The sequence below is a fragment of the Nomascus leucogenys genome, chromosome 3, assembly GCF_006542625.1.
Source record: "Nomascus leucogenys isolate Asia chromosome 3, Asia_NLE_v1, whole genome shotgun sequence".
NCBI classification, from domain to species: Eukaryota; Metazoa; Chordata; class Mammalia; order Primates; family Hylobatidae; genus Nomascus; species Nomascus leucogenys.
In genome coordinates, this window is record NC_044383.1 from 132,346,407 (window position 1) to 132,364,466 (window position 18,060).

Consider the following 18,060-nt stretch of genomic DNA (forward strand, 5'->3'; position numbering starts at 1 on the left):
TATTCTACTTTTAATGCAAAACATCAGGGGATACTTTGGATACTTAGGGTGATTAGCAATTCATAGAACTATTGACCCCAAACTGACGAGGACATTTTTGTTTTTCTTCAAATGGCAGGATCTAGAAATTAGGGATTAGAATCACTTGCACTGGGTCTGTTAGGAAGGATTTGCTAATGAGTTACTAAACCATTGGATTCACATTTGGAAAAAAATTGCTGTGCTTTGACCTTTTGTTCAAACAAGAAAAATATATCAGTTTTTAAAAAGAACTAAAAGAGATTCTGACAACCTGGTTGGCATCTCAGAATACAAGGGAGCAGCCCTGGAAAATTAACCCTCTATATGTGCACTGCTGACTGTTCCGCTACCATGGTCTTTAGATGCTCATTTCTTAGTCTCTCTTTCCCTTTCACTCTATGTTCTTTTCTTCCTTTCTTCCGCAAATTACTGAAAACATACAGTTACATTCTCTGTGGTGCTGAAGAATTATTCTTGTTGCCTGAGGCCCCTGAGCTGGGAGTTTCATTTTAGCCATTGCAATGACACCTCAACCCAAGAAACTCCCCAGCCAGGCATGATTGCCAAGAATAACTCAATATCCTCACAATTTAGTCAAAACTCATTCACTCTCTACATGCATTTTATAAACCCCTGACTTATTATTATTCATGATACCTACCCTCCCTGACTCCATATATACTTTTGTGCCCTTTTCACATATGACTTTAAATTGGTTGAAGGTCAGACGATCTACGGTCCTTATTAAAGACCACTTTTTTTTTTCTCTTTTTTACAGAAATTGTGCATAGCTCTTGCTTCCAGTCGCCTGTCTGAAGCAGAGCCCTACTCTGAACTCCAGGGCTGCTTTAGAATGAGAGATCACTAAAAAATAGGTGGTAATAGAAATTTTAGTAAAGAGGCTGAGCCTATTGGATGAGTTCACTTTGGGACCTAGTGAAGCCAAAGTCTAAAACTTCAAATTCCACTCAAACCTTGCAGAATTTCAACTGCAAAACTGGGTCCGTTCTAACAGAATCCTAGTGAAGTCCTGTAGCCAACAGTTTGCAATAACACAAGATGATTTTGGGGCCATATGGAAAACTCTCAGAACAAAATGTTAAGACTTTTCTGGAGGGGAATTTGCATATCTTTGTGAGGTGTTTGAACAGTGAGGTGTTTCTGAGCTCATAATGACATAGAAATAGGGTCTACTGAGTAAGATGTGAGGAAGAGAGCTGTGGCTTGCTCTAAGCCCTGATGGGCTCATTTATTTCTCTAGTTTTGCTCTCAGAAGTGACTCATTAATCTAGGTTATCAAAATGGGACCATCTTCTCATAGAAAATGTCATCTTCACTTCCTAACAAAGACTTTACAAAAGCTATGAAAACACATCAAAAATTTAAGGTATCAAATATACAGCAGACAGCTGAAAAACAACAGTGTCTACTCAAATATCCTCCCTTCTGATTAATGTAAACCTGCTTAGCCTAGAGTTTCATGGCAATGGGTAATGTTCAGTTATAGCTGCTTGTTCCTGTCTTAGGACCTTTGCACAAGCTGCCCAAAGACTTCCTTCCCTCTGATCTTCACCTGGCTGGAGCCTTCATGTAGCTCAGATCTTAGTGTTAAGTGTTTTCTCTTCAAAGTTGCTTCTCAAAGCACTTGATACTTTTCCTGGCCACCCAATCAAAAATATATTCATCTTCATTCCTATTACATGACTCTTTAAAAATTCCTCTATCTAACCTACATCACCATGTGATAATTTATTATAATTGTAACTTTAATATCACTTTCTCCTTCCATCCACATAGGGATTTACATGCCTGGTAATTTTTTATTGGATGCTAAACACTGAGAATTTTACCTTGTTGAGTACCAAGTATTTTGCGCTAAAAAATGTTCTGGAACTAGTTCTGGGAGGAAGTTAAATTATTTTGATCCTCTTATATTTTGCTTTTATGGTTTGTTAGGCAGGCCCAGAGTGGTATTTAGTCAAAAGCCAATTTTTCTTCACTATTGAGGCAAGACCCTTCCTAATACATTATCCAATTCTCCTTGGAATATAAAGTTTTTCACTCTAGCTGTTAGAAACAGTTACTATTCCCAACAATACATGGACTCCAGGTGCTACTCCTTCAAGTCATATTGGTTGATTATTTCCTCAGCATCAGGTAATTTCATTAAATAAATGGCTAATATTCATCAGAATACTTATGGGAGATGTACTGCAGACCATTCTCTTTTGCCATAGCATCTCTTCTCCAGCATTTGCCCTGTAAACCCTGGCCACCTTAGCTTTGCTAGACTTCCAGCTCCTTTTTCTCAACTCTGCAAATCCACCGGGCTGTACCTGAGTTCCCCACAACCTCAACCTTGTTGTGCCATGATTTGAAAACATCCAAGCAGTAAGCTAAAAAAAGTAGTGTTCACCTCATTTCTTGCTCAATAAATTAATAAATTTATTCATTTGATAAATGTCAAATGAATATGACATATGCTATATTTCTTCAACCTTTGTGAATATGGTTAACATTGTAAATAAAAGAATTTCATATTTGTTTACATATGTTTTAAAAATATCGTTTGATTATGGTTTTCATCTTTTCCCTATTATATTGTAATCTCTGGGATATTTTAAAGAATTATAATTTTATTATCAGGTACACACAATTACTTGAACTCATAACACAAATAAAATTGCTTTAGTACCTAGACTGTAATTATTTTAATTGAATGAAAATAGGTTTTTCTAAAATGTTTTTGCACATTTAAAAAATACTATTGTATTTCTGTTTTTTACTGTCAGTTTGCTAATTAAATTAGTTTAACTGATATAATGCAAAAGTAACATTCATACAGCCCCTGTCAAATTGTAATTGGTGGAAGCAGAAATAGTATTTTCCTGTTGTTAACATTAGAATGTATAAGATAGAAGAAATCTTCTAATTATTCAGGGTTGAAATGTGAAATTTTATAGGTTGATTGGAAAATAGCCTCATGAAGAATTGCTGTATAAAAATATTGAGGGGGAATAGGAAATAAGAATTCTTGTATGTTAGTGAGAAATACTTAAGACATACAGCTTTCTGTTAAACAGTTCACAATATATAGTTTTATTTCCAGACCCCAGCTAGAAAAAGAACTCATAACTGAGAAGCAGATGGAGCAGCAGAAGCTGCTAGAGGCAGTGAATGTGCTTCACAGAGAGTCCAGTGCTGTCTGAGGCTGGGTCACTACCCAGCACAGCAGGATTCACTCCAGACACCTGGCGAGTGACCAGGTACCTGCAGGTCATCTCAGGCCAAGCATAGTCTAGTTTACACCCTGCCACCACCATCTAAGAAAGATCTTCTACCAGGAATCAGATATGTTGCTGGTTTGCTGTTTTAAAGTGTACTTCAGAGAAAATTCATCAAACATCCTCACACAGAATCCCAATGCAACGAAACAGCAAAAATCCTTTAAAATTTTCTGAAAATGCATTTGACAGGTGATACAAAGATGAAACACTTTGAAAGTATAAAAACAGAGGATTGCTTTAGAGATGTTTTCTAGTGACTTTTTTTCGTGATAGCATTCTCTAACACCTTACCTGTGATAGATTTAAGATCTCATACAAACCTTTAGCAATTAACTCTTTAAAACATATCCACCAAGTAATCCTACTTGAATATTTTGCTTATATCCTGGTTTTGCTTGATTTTATGACCTCTTAGATTTAACAACAACTCTAACTTCTGAAAGAGGAGGCACCTATAGTGAGGGTGAAGGTCTTTAACTAGTGGTTAAGGAGACTTAGAATTCCAGACCACTAAACCATGTGACTTAAAATTTCTACATATTCACAGACAAAGTTTTCGTCCTATAAAGTGCCCTTCAATGCTGGTGGGCTCAAGGGCAGGAAGTCACACTTTTCTCTCCTTCTAGAATTGACACAAAGCATTTGCCTTTACAAACTAAGCTGTATGTGCTTTTAAATTGCACGTAAACATCACAGCAAGTTCATTTCGTACACATTTTTATGATGGTGACTTTCTTGTATAGACTGTAAACAAAACAAATTTCACATATTATTAAACCTTAGGGAGAAACACACTTCAACCCTAACCTTTATGTCAAAAGCAGTTATTTTTTTCAAGTTATGTCATTTTGATTTTTAAATATTTACCCTTAGACAGAATTTCTTCAAAGTCTAACTGGTCTTATTTTTATCCTCCTTTGTATCATGAACTATAGCTCAAATCTTCAAATTGCTGTAGATGTAGTTAAGATGTAAATATAAATACATTTAAATGTAAATAAACTGGTTTGAGCCTTTCCCAGCAGACCGAACATGTGAAAAAAAATGAATGAGTCAGTCTTTTTAAAATCAATTTGACTGGCCATCATATTCAGCGATGGTAAGCAGAGGACTCACTAGAACAACAGGCAGGTCATTTACCATGAGGGAAGAGAGCAGGATGACCTGATTGAGTAATAGGCTTACAACACTTTGAGGACTTCCCATGGTCTTCAGGCTAACAGTGTCTAGGTTGGGATTTATGTGCCCACCCCCATCGCACACCATACTTCTTTCTATTCTCTAGCTATACTAACTCTTTCTAAGTTCCTTGAATGTGCCAAGCTTTTTCTTGTATGTTAATCTGCCAGGAACCTTCTATTCCAAACCCTCCCCTTCTCCTCACCTGACTAAGGCTGACTCTTCTTTTGGGTCTCAGCTCAGCCATCACCTTCTTAAAGAAGCCATCTCTAATTACCTCTATCCCCCACTACCTCACACACACAGGCGTGTGTGCACACACACAAGCAGGCACACGTGTCATATCTACACACTAGATTAAGTTAAACTCCCAAGCTATTGCTCCCCATGATACTGGTCGCTTTTTTTTTTTTTTTTTTTTTTGAGACAGGGTCTTGCTCTGTTACCTAGGCTGGAGTACAGTGGCAAGATCATGACTCACTGCAGCCTCAGCTTCCTGGGCTCACAGGATCCTCCCATCTCAGCCTCCCAAATAGATGGGACCACAGGTGTGGACCAACACATCCAGATGATTTTTTTTTTTTTTTTTTTGTAGAGGTGGGGTTTTTCCATGTTGCCTAGGCTGGTCTCAAATTCCTGAGCTCCAGCAATCTACCTGCCTTGGCCTTCCAAAATCCTAGGATTAAAGGCACTTCTTTTTCTTTAGCCTCATAGAGTTTGTAATTCTTTTTTAGTCTCTGTTTTCCCCACAAGGCTGTAGCACCGTGGGGGCAGAGGATAGTGAGTCTTATTCTCATTTGAATTCATAGCAGAACATCTGGCACAGAGTGACTGCTAGGAACACACAGAAGTAAGGAAGAAAAGAAGAAAGAAAAAAGAAAGAAGGAAGGAAGGAAGGAAGGAAGGAAGGAAGGAAGGAGTCTATACAAAATTGTAGAGTCTCTATCCTAGGGGATTTGGAAGCATATAAAAAATACATTCTCTGGTGTGGCTGGCTAGACTCTACTGTACCTCAAAGTCCCTTTAGTTCTGGGTCAGGTTAAGTCAGCTTTACAAACTTCAGCAACCCCTGATCTGTTGAAAATGCAGCTCATGTGTGGTTCAGTGGGAAGATTCTAGAGAAGAACTGCACTGCTTAGCTCAGCTAAGTGAAGAGTACATTTATCTCAGTTGATCTCAGGTAACCAAGGGTGAGATATGGTCACTATTGTTTGCCCAGTCCCTTCTCTGTGAGAAACAAGCAATAAAATGCTTTCTTTGGCAGAGACTGCATCTTTATATTCCACAAACTTCAGGGCATCACTCTGTGCAGAGAAGAATAAATCCAACCCCTGACCAAGACAGCCTTAATATTCTCTTCAGCTTGACTGAACTTTAGACAGGTTTCTTCCTGAGTATAGGCCCCTGACATCCCTTTTCTAAGAGCATTTACTTTGGAAAACCTAAAACTAAATTATTTCTCTGCCCTGTTGAGATGTACATTGTCTAGTTTCTTGCTAATTTCAGAAACCAGGGAAGTTTTACTGAATGACAAGGACCTGATGGCCATCCCTTTAAATGTAATCATCAAGAATAGTGGTAAACCCCTCCCTTCCAGTTTCTGTGGGACGGTAGGAGTCTAATGTGACAAGTAGCAAACACAGATGCCTAAGCATATGGGCCAACCTCATGCCAGTGGCCCTCCAGTACTTTTCCACTAGCTCACCTGGGACTAAAAACCTTCCCATCTTTTATTTTAGCAGAGTTGGGTTCAGTGTCTCCCATATATTGTAATAGTCTTGAACAGAGTCCTCTTTGCGTGTTTAGCTTTGTCTGGGGCAATTTGTCTTTGATACCCTCATAGGCCTGGCTCACATGTGCACCTGAATTAAACTGGGGCTACATTACTTCTGGTAGATAGGAATGTTCTAGAAGGTGATCACATTTCAAAAATTCTATCTCACTGAATAAAATGTCAGTGTGCTGCCATTTAGTGAGAAGGAGAATTCTTTTTATGATTTGAGATGAGATTTTTTTTCTTTAATGCTGCTATTTTGAAGTAACGTTAAAAAAATGAAAATATCTGGCTACTTCTATGGGAAGCAGATTTGAATGATGTCCCAGGAGGAAAAACTATGGTTGGCATGTTTCAGAACTATATCAATTTTCTACTCTATGTAAGGTAGCTCATGTAATGATCTTCGTTGCAATGCTGAAACCTTGTTGAGCTCTTATTTTGAAGATCAGCCTCTGAGGTGCCTAGATTTTATCTTCTTCTGGTTTGGAGAGTGGCTGATAGGCTTTGTGGCTGAATGTCTTCCCTCTCAGTAAAAGTGAATAGCACAGAATCTGATGACTAGTGAATACTCATCGAACTTTAATTGTAAGTGTTGCTGTCATCATCTCATCATCACTTTCACAATTGTGAAAAACAAAGAAACAAACAGGATACTATGCTTTCCAAACTTTCTACTCTACCAAAAAAAAAATAGTCGATGGGTAGTAATGGTGGCTTAAAATAGACTGTAGCCTTTTCTGGATTGCTTCATTCATATATAACTCTGAGCTCTATTTGTGAGATGTTTGTCTTTCTCTCTCCCTACCCCAATCCCTGCATTTTTTAGTGATGGATGGGCAGACAGAGATGAAGTCATTGAAGGTTATGAGGTGGAAGCCAACGGGGGAATCACGATAAAGCTGCAGTCTCCAGAGGTCAGGTCATTTGATGATTATTTCCTGAAACTGAGGCTGGACACTAACACGAGGAATCCCTGGTTCCCTGAGTTCTGGCAACATCGGTTCCAGTGCCGCCTTCCAGGACACCTTCTGGAAAATCCCAACTTTAAACGAATCTGCACAGGTAACTCATGTTCACAAAATAACAACTCAGAGGTTTGGTCATCTCTTCTAGATTTATTGCAGCTTGTTGAATGAGAATAGAAGGTGCCAGGGCTGGAGATCCAAAGACAAAATTGCCATCTGTGTTTATAAAATGCTAGAATAAGGAGGAAGTGTGTATTACCCCAGGGATTCATGACAATCTGGAAAGACAACTTTGGTCTCTGTTGGAGCAAGTGATACGAGATAACAGAAGTAAAGGAAAAGCAAACTGAGGAGTCAGGTATCTAGTATTTAAGACAAAGGGAAGAGATTTTATTACAAACATGTTTAGGAGACATTAGCCATAGACATAAGTCAGCAATACTGGTTAGATCCTCTTTTTTCTTTGTGGCTTGTTTAGATACAGGAGTCAGGAGAAGATGAGGTAATGTGACCCTAAGCCACACCACCAACAAAGGTGTTTGTGGGCATAGGGGCCAAGAAACTGCACTCTGACCTTTCAGTCAGAACAATGGTTCACAGCTGGACAGATGAGCACCATGCACTACTCACTGATGCCATGTCAGGAAACAGCAGCACATTGTTCCAAGTTCTTCAGGGGCACGGTGAAATCCACAGGATGTCCTCCTTGCAACCCCTAGTACTACCATAGCCCAGATTCTGAAAACTGTAACTTTTATGAGTATTACTATTACTGCATAGGGACATTGCTGTCCCCTGTCCTTTCCAGTATTTTCTATGCTGCCAAGATAAATCATCTATGTCCTTTCATAATGCCATTCAAAGCCAGTTGTTCTTACTGGGTCGATAGCATAGAATAATGGAGCACTCATGATAATGGGTGATGGAATCTATCCGTGACCTAATTTGTATTGTAGAACAGTGGTGTGACATGTATATCCTGTATGTAGGCTACGAGATATTATTTATAAAGGTATAGAATCATATTACACCCATGTATAAAACACTGCATATAGCAAAAAAAGGGGGATAGAGAAGCGTATAATCCATGACTCTTGACCTAGAGAGGCTTGCTGTCTCTTTGGGCAGATCAAAACAGATCACATACATGAAATAGACAAATAACAATAGAGGACAACGAGTTTTTACAGGTGATGGTAAGAATATGGCTAATTACATAAAGTATTTCTATTTTCAATAGTATTCATAGTTTGATGTTAGAAAATGCTTTCAGTTACCAATATATGTAAATGCATCAATGTATGTTTGGCTTCATAAGGTTCAGCAGAGTTCAATGGGAAATTGCCTGGTATGGATCTATTTTCAAATAAGGAAGTTTCAATCTTTTAGAACTTCCTCAGTGTGGCTTCTAGGGAGGCGGAGAAAGGCAGGAGAAAGGGGAAACATTGCTAAACAGTAACCCACTTCTGCCATGTAGGTGTTTCTACTTTCTCTGAAATAATAGACATCTCCTTTCTCTGAAATAATAGATAAACCAAGAATAAGGATTCTAATGAACCAATAAATCATCCAGGACAGTCTCCTTATTTGCAAAACAGAGGTGATGAGGGTGAACAGGGGAAACAGTTTCCTTCAGTTTATAAGGTTAATGGCAGCAAAGAAACAAGAACCCACACCTCCTAGACACCATAGTGCCCAATAACTGTAATCTGAGCAACTGGAAAGATGGTGTCACCATTGACTGAGACAGAGGAAGACTTCAGGACAACAAGATTAGGGAAAATCCAAGAGGCTGATTTTGGATAAATTAAGTTTGAGATATCTGATGGTGGTCCAACTATAGATGTCATTTTGTCATTGTGTTTTATTAGTAAAATTCAGGATACTACTTATTGTACACGCTTAGATCATTTATATAAGGATTTCTGGGAAGATATTTTGTTGAGCTCTCAAAACAAGTTAAAACTCTGCAACAAGGTACACTAATATTTTGGGTTTTCAATTGTGGCAGTACATAAATGTCAAGGTTAAAGCTTAAACTGGGTTAGTATTCACAGCAAGAAATAACAATTTACAAATCTTGATTTATTCTTATGCTGTGCTTGAATCTCAAAGCTATGTTTAAGAGCTTCTTATATGATTTACAATCTTTATGAAACATGTTTATATTTGCATTTTATTCTGGAGTCAAGTTCAGCAAATATTTCTCTCTTAGGTCTAAGGAAGGCAGGAGGTTTATTTAACTTTTCTATTTGGAATTAATTCATAAAACATATTTATCTTTTCTGCAGCAAAATTCTTATACTTTTATCTTTAGCAGTGTTTATCTATATTATCTATGATGTATACATTCATGTATACCTACCTTGTTCTTCAGTTTCAATCTCTATATTTCTGTGAAACTGGCTTCAATGTTATTGAGGAATAACAAACTTTCACTTCATGTATTATTCTTATCCATTTGAGATCCTTGAATATCAAATGAATTCCATAATCTTCTAACGAATATGCAGACACATCTATGAAAATTAGTGTGAGGAAGTAGAATTAACCTTTCCATACTATTGATAGCTACTGTTTCTGTCACTCATTTTTACCTCTTCTAATTGGGTCACTTCTAGTGGTTTGGAAAGTTTTGATATTGCCATTAGTTTCCATAGAAACCATTATTGAACTTAATCCCAGATGTCACTATTTAAATAAAGAGTTTATGTGCACTAGATTGCCAGTTTGAATGTTAAAGGCCCCAAGCCCAGGCTGAGTAGTTTAGGAATCACTGTGGCTAATTAAAAAGTATTTCATGTAAAGTACACATCATTGCTTAATTAGTTGAGTATATCAAGGGATTGGAGGTGTGTTAGAAAAGCACTAACTGAAACGTCAAAACGTAACTTTTAAAAAATTAATCATTGTAGGACAGTGGAAAGAGCTGTAAAGCAAATCAGAGTCACTCTCTTCCAGTAAATGTCTTAGCTTCTTAAAAGATTTGTATCATGTTTGCAATGGCATAGAGCTTTTTCATTCCTGATGAGACTCATTAGAAATTCCATAGAAGCTGATAGGGTGTAGCATTCTGAAGCACTATCACTGGGTCCAATACCAGTTCAGTTATGTATCAGCTGCATGACTTGCATGACCTCACTTAACCTCAGAACCTCAGTTTTGGTAACGTGACAACAATATCCACCTCACACAGAACTCTGCATAAATTGAATGAAATAACACAAATGAAATAGTTTACAATAAAATAATACAAGTGAAATACTTTGCAAACTGAAAATACTTAGCATAAATGTAAAATGTTACTACTAGTGTTATGTCTTATTAGAAAACAGGGCATGACAGATCATTTCATAAAAATTATATATTTTGTAATTGTAAAGTTTAACTTAACTACATCCCAGGATGTGGAAACTAGAAAAAACAAGACAACAATCTTTAATCAATCACCCTTACATAGTTAGTGTCAATATAGATATTTTCTCTTATATTTTCCCATGCAGTCTTTTATAATTTTTTTCTGATGATGAAAGTAATACATGCTTAATATGCTATTGCATGCACTTGGAAATATACAGAAGCATTAGAAAGCTGAAGAGAATTAAGAATTTGCTCTTATCTAAACATCGTTAGTCACTGTTAAAATTCTGGCATGTTTTCATCTTTCTCTAGTTTTAAATTATGTATTAATATTATTTTATATATTGCTGTATTAAAAGAAATGTTTTATACATTGATACGTTTGTCTTTGTCGCTAAATTCTTTTATTCTTAATGGCTGCTTAACATTTTGCATTCAGATAAGCTATAATTTAGGCATTTCATTCTTTCTATTTAGGCTGTTTTTGGTTATTCAAAATTTTCAAAAATGTTGCAGTGATATAATAAAAAATTTTCATTCTAAACTTTCTTTTTTTACATTTGGATAATTTTCTTAAGTTGTATTTCTAGAAGTTAAATTTCTAGAAGTTTAATCAGAAGATATAAACATTTCTGGCTGGGCATGGTGGCTCATGCCTGTAATCTCAGTGCTTTGGGAGGCTAAGGTAGGCAGATGGCTCGAGGTCAGGAGTTCGAGAGCAGCCTGGCCAACATGGTGAAACCCCATCTCTACTAAAATTACACAAATTAGCCAAGATGGTGGTGGGCACTTCTAATCCCTGCTACTTGGGAGGCTGAGACAGGAGAATCATTTGAGCCTGGGAGGCAGAGGTTGCAGTGAGCTGAGATCACGCCACTGCACTCTAGCCTGAGTGACAGAGTGAAACTCTGTCTCAAAAAAAAAAAAAAAAAAGAACATTTTTAAGCTTTTGAAAAGGAGTTGCAAAAGGCAGCGCCTACTAACGCTGCTTGAAACTCTATGCATTCTTTTCCATTTTATTTTGCATAATTATCATCACAATGTGCATACAATTCTATATCTTATTTCAAACTCAGGATTATATTTTACATAGTTTTGATGTTGCTGCATAGTCTTTATAACCACCATTTTAATAGTTCCATAACATTCTAACCAGTTAAAATACTGTAACTACTGGCCATTCTTATGTTGTCAGTCATTTAGACGACTTTTAATTTTCCTTCTTACATAAAAAAAAAAAGCACTGAATATGGTACACAGATTTTTCACAGTTGTTGTTGTTACTGTTTTGGGATTGTTCCTTTACAGTAGATTCCTAAATATAATTATTAGGAATAACTTGATAAATTTGGGGTCCCTTAAAAATATATACTGCATTTTCTTGCAATATGGCAATATTTGCATATTTAATATTTGCTCCGGCTAGCAGTATATTAACTGTATGAGTTTATGGGGTTTATTCTGTCTTTATCAGCCTTTTTCACACCTCAGTGAAGTTATAGCCATTATTTTATTTTCTCTCCATATTCTTTGTACCAATTGAGAACAGATGGACACAATGCCTTTTAAAATTATATTACATTTGGCTATTTTAGAAGACATAATGAAAGAATCTGGCTGGTATCTGTAATTCTCACCAACAGCTCAGGACTGGTAAGATGATGATAGCTAGTCTAGTGAAAACATTTTAAGACTCTCAAGCAGGGAGACTCTTACTCCAATAGTTTGGAGGCTGCCATTCACAATTTTAGACTGATACTGATTTTCATAATATATTTGCCTTATTAGGTTTCAAATTTTATGGACTCCACTTGGAATTAACTTATTTTGTAAGGCCAGATAAGATCGGTCCATTACAGTTTGATCCAGATTAAGATGTTCCATAAACTGAGATGGGTTCCAGTTTACTTCAGCCCATTAGGTCCTTTGGTAATAACTTCTCTTTATCTCGGAAAGTTTGACCCAAATGTCAATATGTACTCCTGAAGAATATTATTTGCTTTCAACCCAGAAGTTGGTATTATTAGTTGGGGTTTGTGGAAGACATTACATTTCTTCACCCCTTTTTGTATCCATGCTTTTTGAAATATGGCTTTGTAGCATCTCTCCTCAAGAGGTAGAGTTTTGTTCCCTACCTGTTGAATCTGAATTGACCTTACCATTTATTAACTCCAAGTTTAGGACTTAAGAGACTTGACCTACTCTCATTTTCTTTACTGGAACCTTACCTTAGCCATATGAATAAGCTTGAATTTATCTGGTAGAAGATGAAAAATAACATGGATCAGAAACAGGATGACGTCTCAGTTGAGAATGTCCTAGATCAGCCAGTCCCTGGCCAACCCACCACCTGACAGTTGACACCTGAGTGAGCCAAGCTGAGATGAGTTATGTCCAACTCAGAGCAGCAGAACTTCCTAGTTGACTCCTAGATTCATGAATTAAATAAATTATTATTGTTTTAAACCACTAAGCCCTGGGACGGTTTGTTATGCAGTTTTTTTTTTTTGTGGCAATTGATAACTGATAAAGGTATTCATAGCTTTGTAATCCATGGAGCAATAGTTGGTTTAATTAAATTATGGGACATAATTCCTCAACCCAGTAGTAGAATGCTCAGTCTTTTCCCGTCATAAGAAGAATGGTGCAATATTGCACCCAGGATCTTGTAGAGCAAAGCCAAAAAGTTTTATAGATCGTGCAATCAAAAGAATTTTAAAGCCCCCCTGATCCAAGGCAGTTAAACTATTCTACTTAGGAAATCTGCTGTGCATACAGGAAGTGCTGAAAAAATGGGGTACAGTTATAGCTTAGTCAAACAAATACTCTCAAAATAAAACAGTCATATGTTCTCATACAGTGCTGTTATAAGTTGCTTTATGGAAATAGGTTTTACAAGTCTTAAATGTGTTTATATATTTTAGTTGGAAGAATGAAAGTGAACCGACTGTGTTGTCTCATCTGGACCTTATAATTTCTCAGACAAATCTGATTATCACACAGATGAAGCTCTGAGAGTAACTATTCAATAGGCACAATATTGGCCTACCTATCTCTTATTAACACTTTTGATTGGCACTGCCAAATGTGTTAGCCACTAGCCACATGTGTCTATTTGTATTTAAATTTAAATCAGTGAAAATCACGTGAAATGAAACCTTCAGTTCCTCAGTTTCACTAGCCACAGTTCATGTATCAATACAGGTGCTAAAATATACAATTTTCTGTTTAAAATATTTTATTACTTATAAACATAATAGTAATAGTGATACATGAGTAACAGCATGAACTTACAAATTGTGAAAAAAAATACTTTTGGTTTCATAGTTTTACATAGCATGATAAGTAACAATACTTGGTTAATGTGCTGTTTTGGTTGAGCATATGACTTTTCCTGTTCTATTTTCTGGAACCTTATTTATTAGGTCATTGAAATTTATACTTTTAGTAACCTCATTTTCATTACATATGATTGAGAATATTATCATTTGCTCTTGGAAAATGCAAGATCACACATAATTTTTTATTTTAATTTTGAGAAGGATCTTTCTGCTGATGCAATTGTTACAGTAACTGTTAAGAATATTTAGGCCTGGTGCGGTGGCTCAGGCCTGTAATCCCAGCACTTCGGGAGGCCGAGGCGAGGCGGGCGGATCACGAGGTCAGGGATCGAGACCAACTTGGCTAACACAATGAAACCCCGTCTCAACTAAAAACACAAAAAATTAGCCGGGCACGGTGGCGGGCGCCTGTAATCCCAGCTACTCAGGAGGCTGAGGCAGGAGAATGGCGTGAACCTGGGAGGCGGAGCTTGCAGTGAGCGGAGATAGTGCTACTGCAGTCCGGCCTGGGCGAAAGGGTGAGACTCCGTCTCAAAAAAAAAAAAAAAGAATATTTAGTAAGCTTTGACTCCATTGAGATAAATTTTTTGATAAATCATCCCAAAATACAAATTTTAGCATAGAGTTGATGATTATCTTTGAATAATTTTTCTAAAAAGATTTAACTCTTCATACAGATCAGGTTTTTGCAAATCTGAATTTGAGTGTAAATTTATAAAATAACCATTTTAATGTCATTCTTCTGACATTTTCTGTAATTGGTGACTACCATATTGGACAGCATAGATACAGAAAACTTCTACTATTGCAGAAAAATCTGTTGAACAATGCTGCTCTAGACTGTGTTCTACTTTCCTAACTCCACAAATGCAACTTTGATTTTTTCTGTAGTGTTTGGATATAATTCACAAGTTAGTGATTTGAGACTGATCAACTTGTTGAATATCCTGATGAATTACAACAGCTGAAAGTTGACTCACTCCTTCGTATGAGCCAAGGCTGCCAGCTTGCTTGGTAATTCCTACAGATCTGATGCCCAACATAGGGTGGACTGGATCCCACACAGACCAGGCATGTCTCAACTAGCCTAGTTAAGTTCTTTAGTCCATGTCATTTTTAATATTGAATGGAATTAGAGAAACATGAACATGTTCTGTCATCCAAAAATTATAAAGATTGATGCAGGGGCATGAGTTATTGGTTCTTTTACCTTACATTCATCTTGATTTGTTTCCCAAAAAGCTCAAATAATTTTTAGTAGCAGATACAGACTTGAGGTATAAAAATGGAAATTATCTGAGGCATCTAATGGCATTGAGGGAATGAACAGTTACTCATTTATCTTTTATATGCAAGTGAATTTTATTTTTACTATGCCTGCAAACCAGTTACCTAGAGATTCATCTAAGTTTCATATACTTTAGTTATTACTAGAATTTGGTTAAAACTATTAATAAATTATTTAATTAGATCAATTTTCTCCTTATTGAATAATGTATGTATTTCTGCAGTTGAATGGTCTGTCATGTGGTTCAGCTTGCCTTCTGAACAAGTTTGACGTGAGTGTTTTCAATGATTAAAATCTATGACTGTTCATAAAGATTTCACCCTGGATGAGTAGTGGTTATTGTCTATTTAGATTGTTTCTATGGCATTTTTCCACGTCCTCTAAAAGTGTCGCTTCTCATCAGGAGAATAGTTTTGTGTTTCATGCCTTGTACACATTTGCTGCCGGGAAAATTCATATAAAATAAAGTCATATTTTCAGTCATCATAAAAAGTAACAGTTGTTCAGGATGGGTGTGACCCAATATACTTGGGGTCTGGCCCATTTACTCTTTTTCTCTTTTTTATAGTTTTATTAAGGTATAATAGATACATTACACACATTTAAAATGCACAATTTGATCAATTTTGATGTATGTAGATGCCCAAGAAACATTTACTGCAATTAAGATACTGAACATATTGCTTCTCAAATTCCTTGATGCCTCACTGAAAATCCCTCTCTTCTACCCTTCTTCATCCCATCCCCAGGCAGTCACTTATTGATTTTCTGACACTATATTTTATTTGTTATTTCTATACTTTAATATAAATTGAATTTTTATAAAAGAGTACATTATAAACTCTTTTCTGCCGGCCTTCTTTTACTCAGCACAATTATTTTGAGATTCATGATCGCATTGCATATATCAATAGTTATTTCCTTTTTTTTTTTTTTTTTGGAGACAGAGTCTTGCTCTGTCGCCCAGGCTAGAATGCAATGGCTGGATCTTGGCTCACTGCGACCTCTGCCTCCCAGATTCAAGTGGTTCTCCTGCTTCAATCTCCCAAGTAGCTGAGATTACAGGCATGTGCTACCATGCCCGATTAATTTTTTTTTTTTTTTGTATTTTTAGTAGAGATGGGGTTTCACTATGTTGGCTAGGCTGAACTCCTGACCTCAAGTGATCCACCCGCCTTGGCCTCCCAAAGTGCTGGAACAACACTTAACTCCTATTAATTGATGGGTAGTGTTCCATTATTTGTATATATCATAATTTGTTTGTTTATTCACCTGGTAATGAGCATTTGAGTTGTTTCCAGGTTTTGGTTATTTCAAATAAAGCTGCTAGGAGTATCTTTATACAAATCTTTGCATAAGCATATTCTTTCATTTTTCTTTGGCCAATCCTTTGGAGTCTAATGGCTGCATCATGTGGTAAGTGTGTGTTTAACTTCTTTTAATTCACCTGTTGGTCCTATTCACTGTGGAGATATATGATTGGGAAAATAGCGTCATAAAGGGATTGAACACTGAGAAGATAAGTGGCTTGTTAAAGTTCAAATACCAGTGAGACTTCTGAACTGCTTCTTGAAGAGTGTATTCCATCATTCCATTATTTTTTTTTATTTGCAGGTGGCAGTTAAGGTGAAGGGGTTATTTTATGTTCATATTATGAGCCAAGTCTTGGGTCATAATAGCTTCTAAACATGATTTCTTATTAGCTAGATTTTTTATTAGCTACTATGGCATCAAGGTTGTCATATCTCTGAACAATTTCCTGAGTATGTTCCCTAGTGATTAATTCTCCAGTGACTGCTTTTCCTGAAAACTAACCTCTTACCCAAAGTTAAAATATTCATTTGTGCCCTAATGACTGGGAGATTGCCTTGTATAATCAGCCCACAAGTTATATCTATGGTATAGTTCCTATGTCTCTAGGCCACAGTAATGCACTGGGGAGTTATATTTTATATCCAAGAGCTATTTATCAAACTTCACACCAATGAGCTGTGTGAGGCCAGGAGTTCAAGACCAGCCTGGGCAATATTGCAAGACCTTGTCTCTCCAAAAAGTTAGCTAGGCATGGTGACATGCACCTGTCGTCCTAGCTACTTCGGGGGCTGAGGTGGGAGGATCACTCGAGCTCAGGAAATCAACGCTGCAGTGAGCTATGATTGCGGCACTGCACTCCAGCCTGGGCAACAGAATAAGAATCTGTCTCTTAAAAAGTAAAAGTAAAAAAGAAATGCCAGTGAATTGAATCCATAGAGATGTAAATAGATCTGGACTGAATACTCCAGTCGGCTTAATACTATTATGCAATCCATTTGGCTAAATTAATAGCTTAAGCCTTTGAATGATGTAAATAAGAATCTGGTCCTTCAGAGCTGTAGTTCTAAAGCATGGCTTATTAAGACCATCGGGAAAGCTTTTAAACAAAACTTTCCTATATTAATCTGGGTCCTACGCCATACAAATTGAATCAGAATCTTTGGAGTGAGGCCAAGCATTTATTTTAAGGACAAGAAGAAATTCATACTTAAAATTTATGAGCCATTTAAATTTTCAAAATTCAGAACCATCTGTCACTGTCCAAGTTGAAAGCCTGCTAAGGTTTTGGCCCTGGCTGTGGCATCTGAGATAGCTAATGAGATTTTAGTAATTCATGATCTGAATCAGTCTCTTTTGTTTGTTTTATTTATTTATTGGTAGGCTTTTTTTGCATTTGAAGTATCGGCATTCCGAAACCAGTAAGTCATAACCAAACACTGTGTGCCTTGCTGTCCAGATTGGATAATTCTTAGATGTATTAATTTTGTATTGCTGTCATAACAAATTACCACAGACTCAGTGGCTTGAA

General features: G+C 36.7%; 1 protein-coding gene across 5 annotated transcripts in view; it reads left to right on the forward strand.

Moving 5' to 3' along the window:
- Window positions 1-18,060, forward strand: part of GRM1 (glutamate metabotropic receptor 1) — a 410,692-nt gene that overhangs the window by 271,769 nt on the left and 120,863 nt on the right. For all 5 annotated transcript variants that reach the window (XM_003255843.2, XM_030809805.1, XM_030809807.1 and 2 more), the window contains one exon: window positions 7,091-7,326. In XM_003255843.2, coding sequence (XP_003255891.1) covers window positions 7,091-7,326 — 236 coding nt within the window. The remainder of the gene's footprint in view (window positions 1-7,090; window positions 7,327-18,060) is intronic.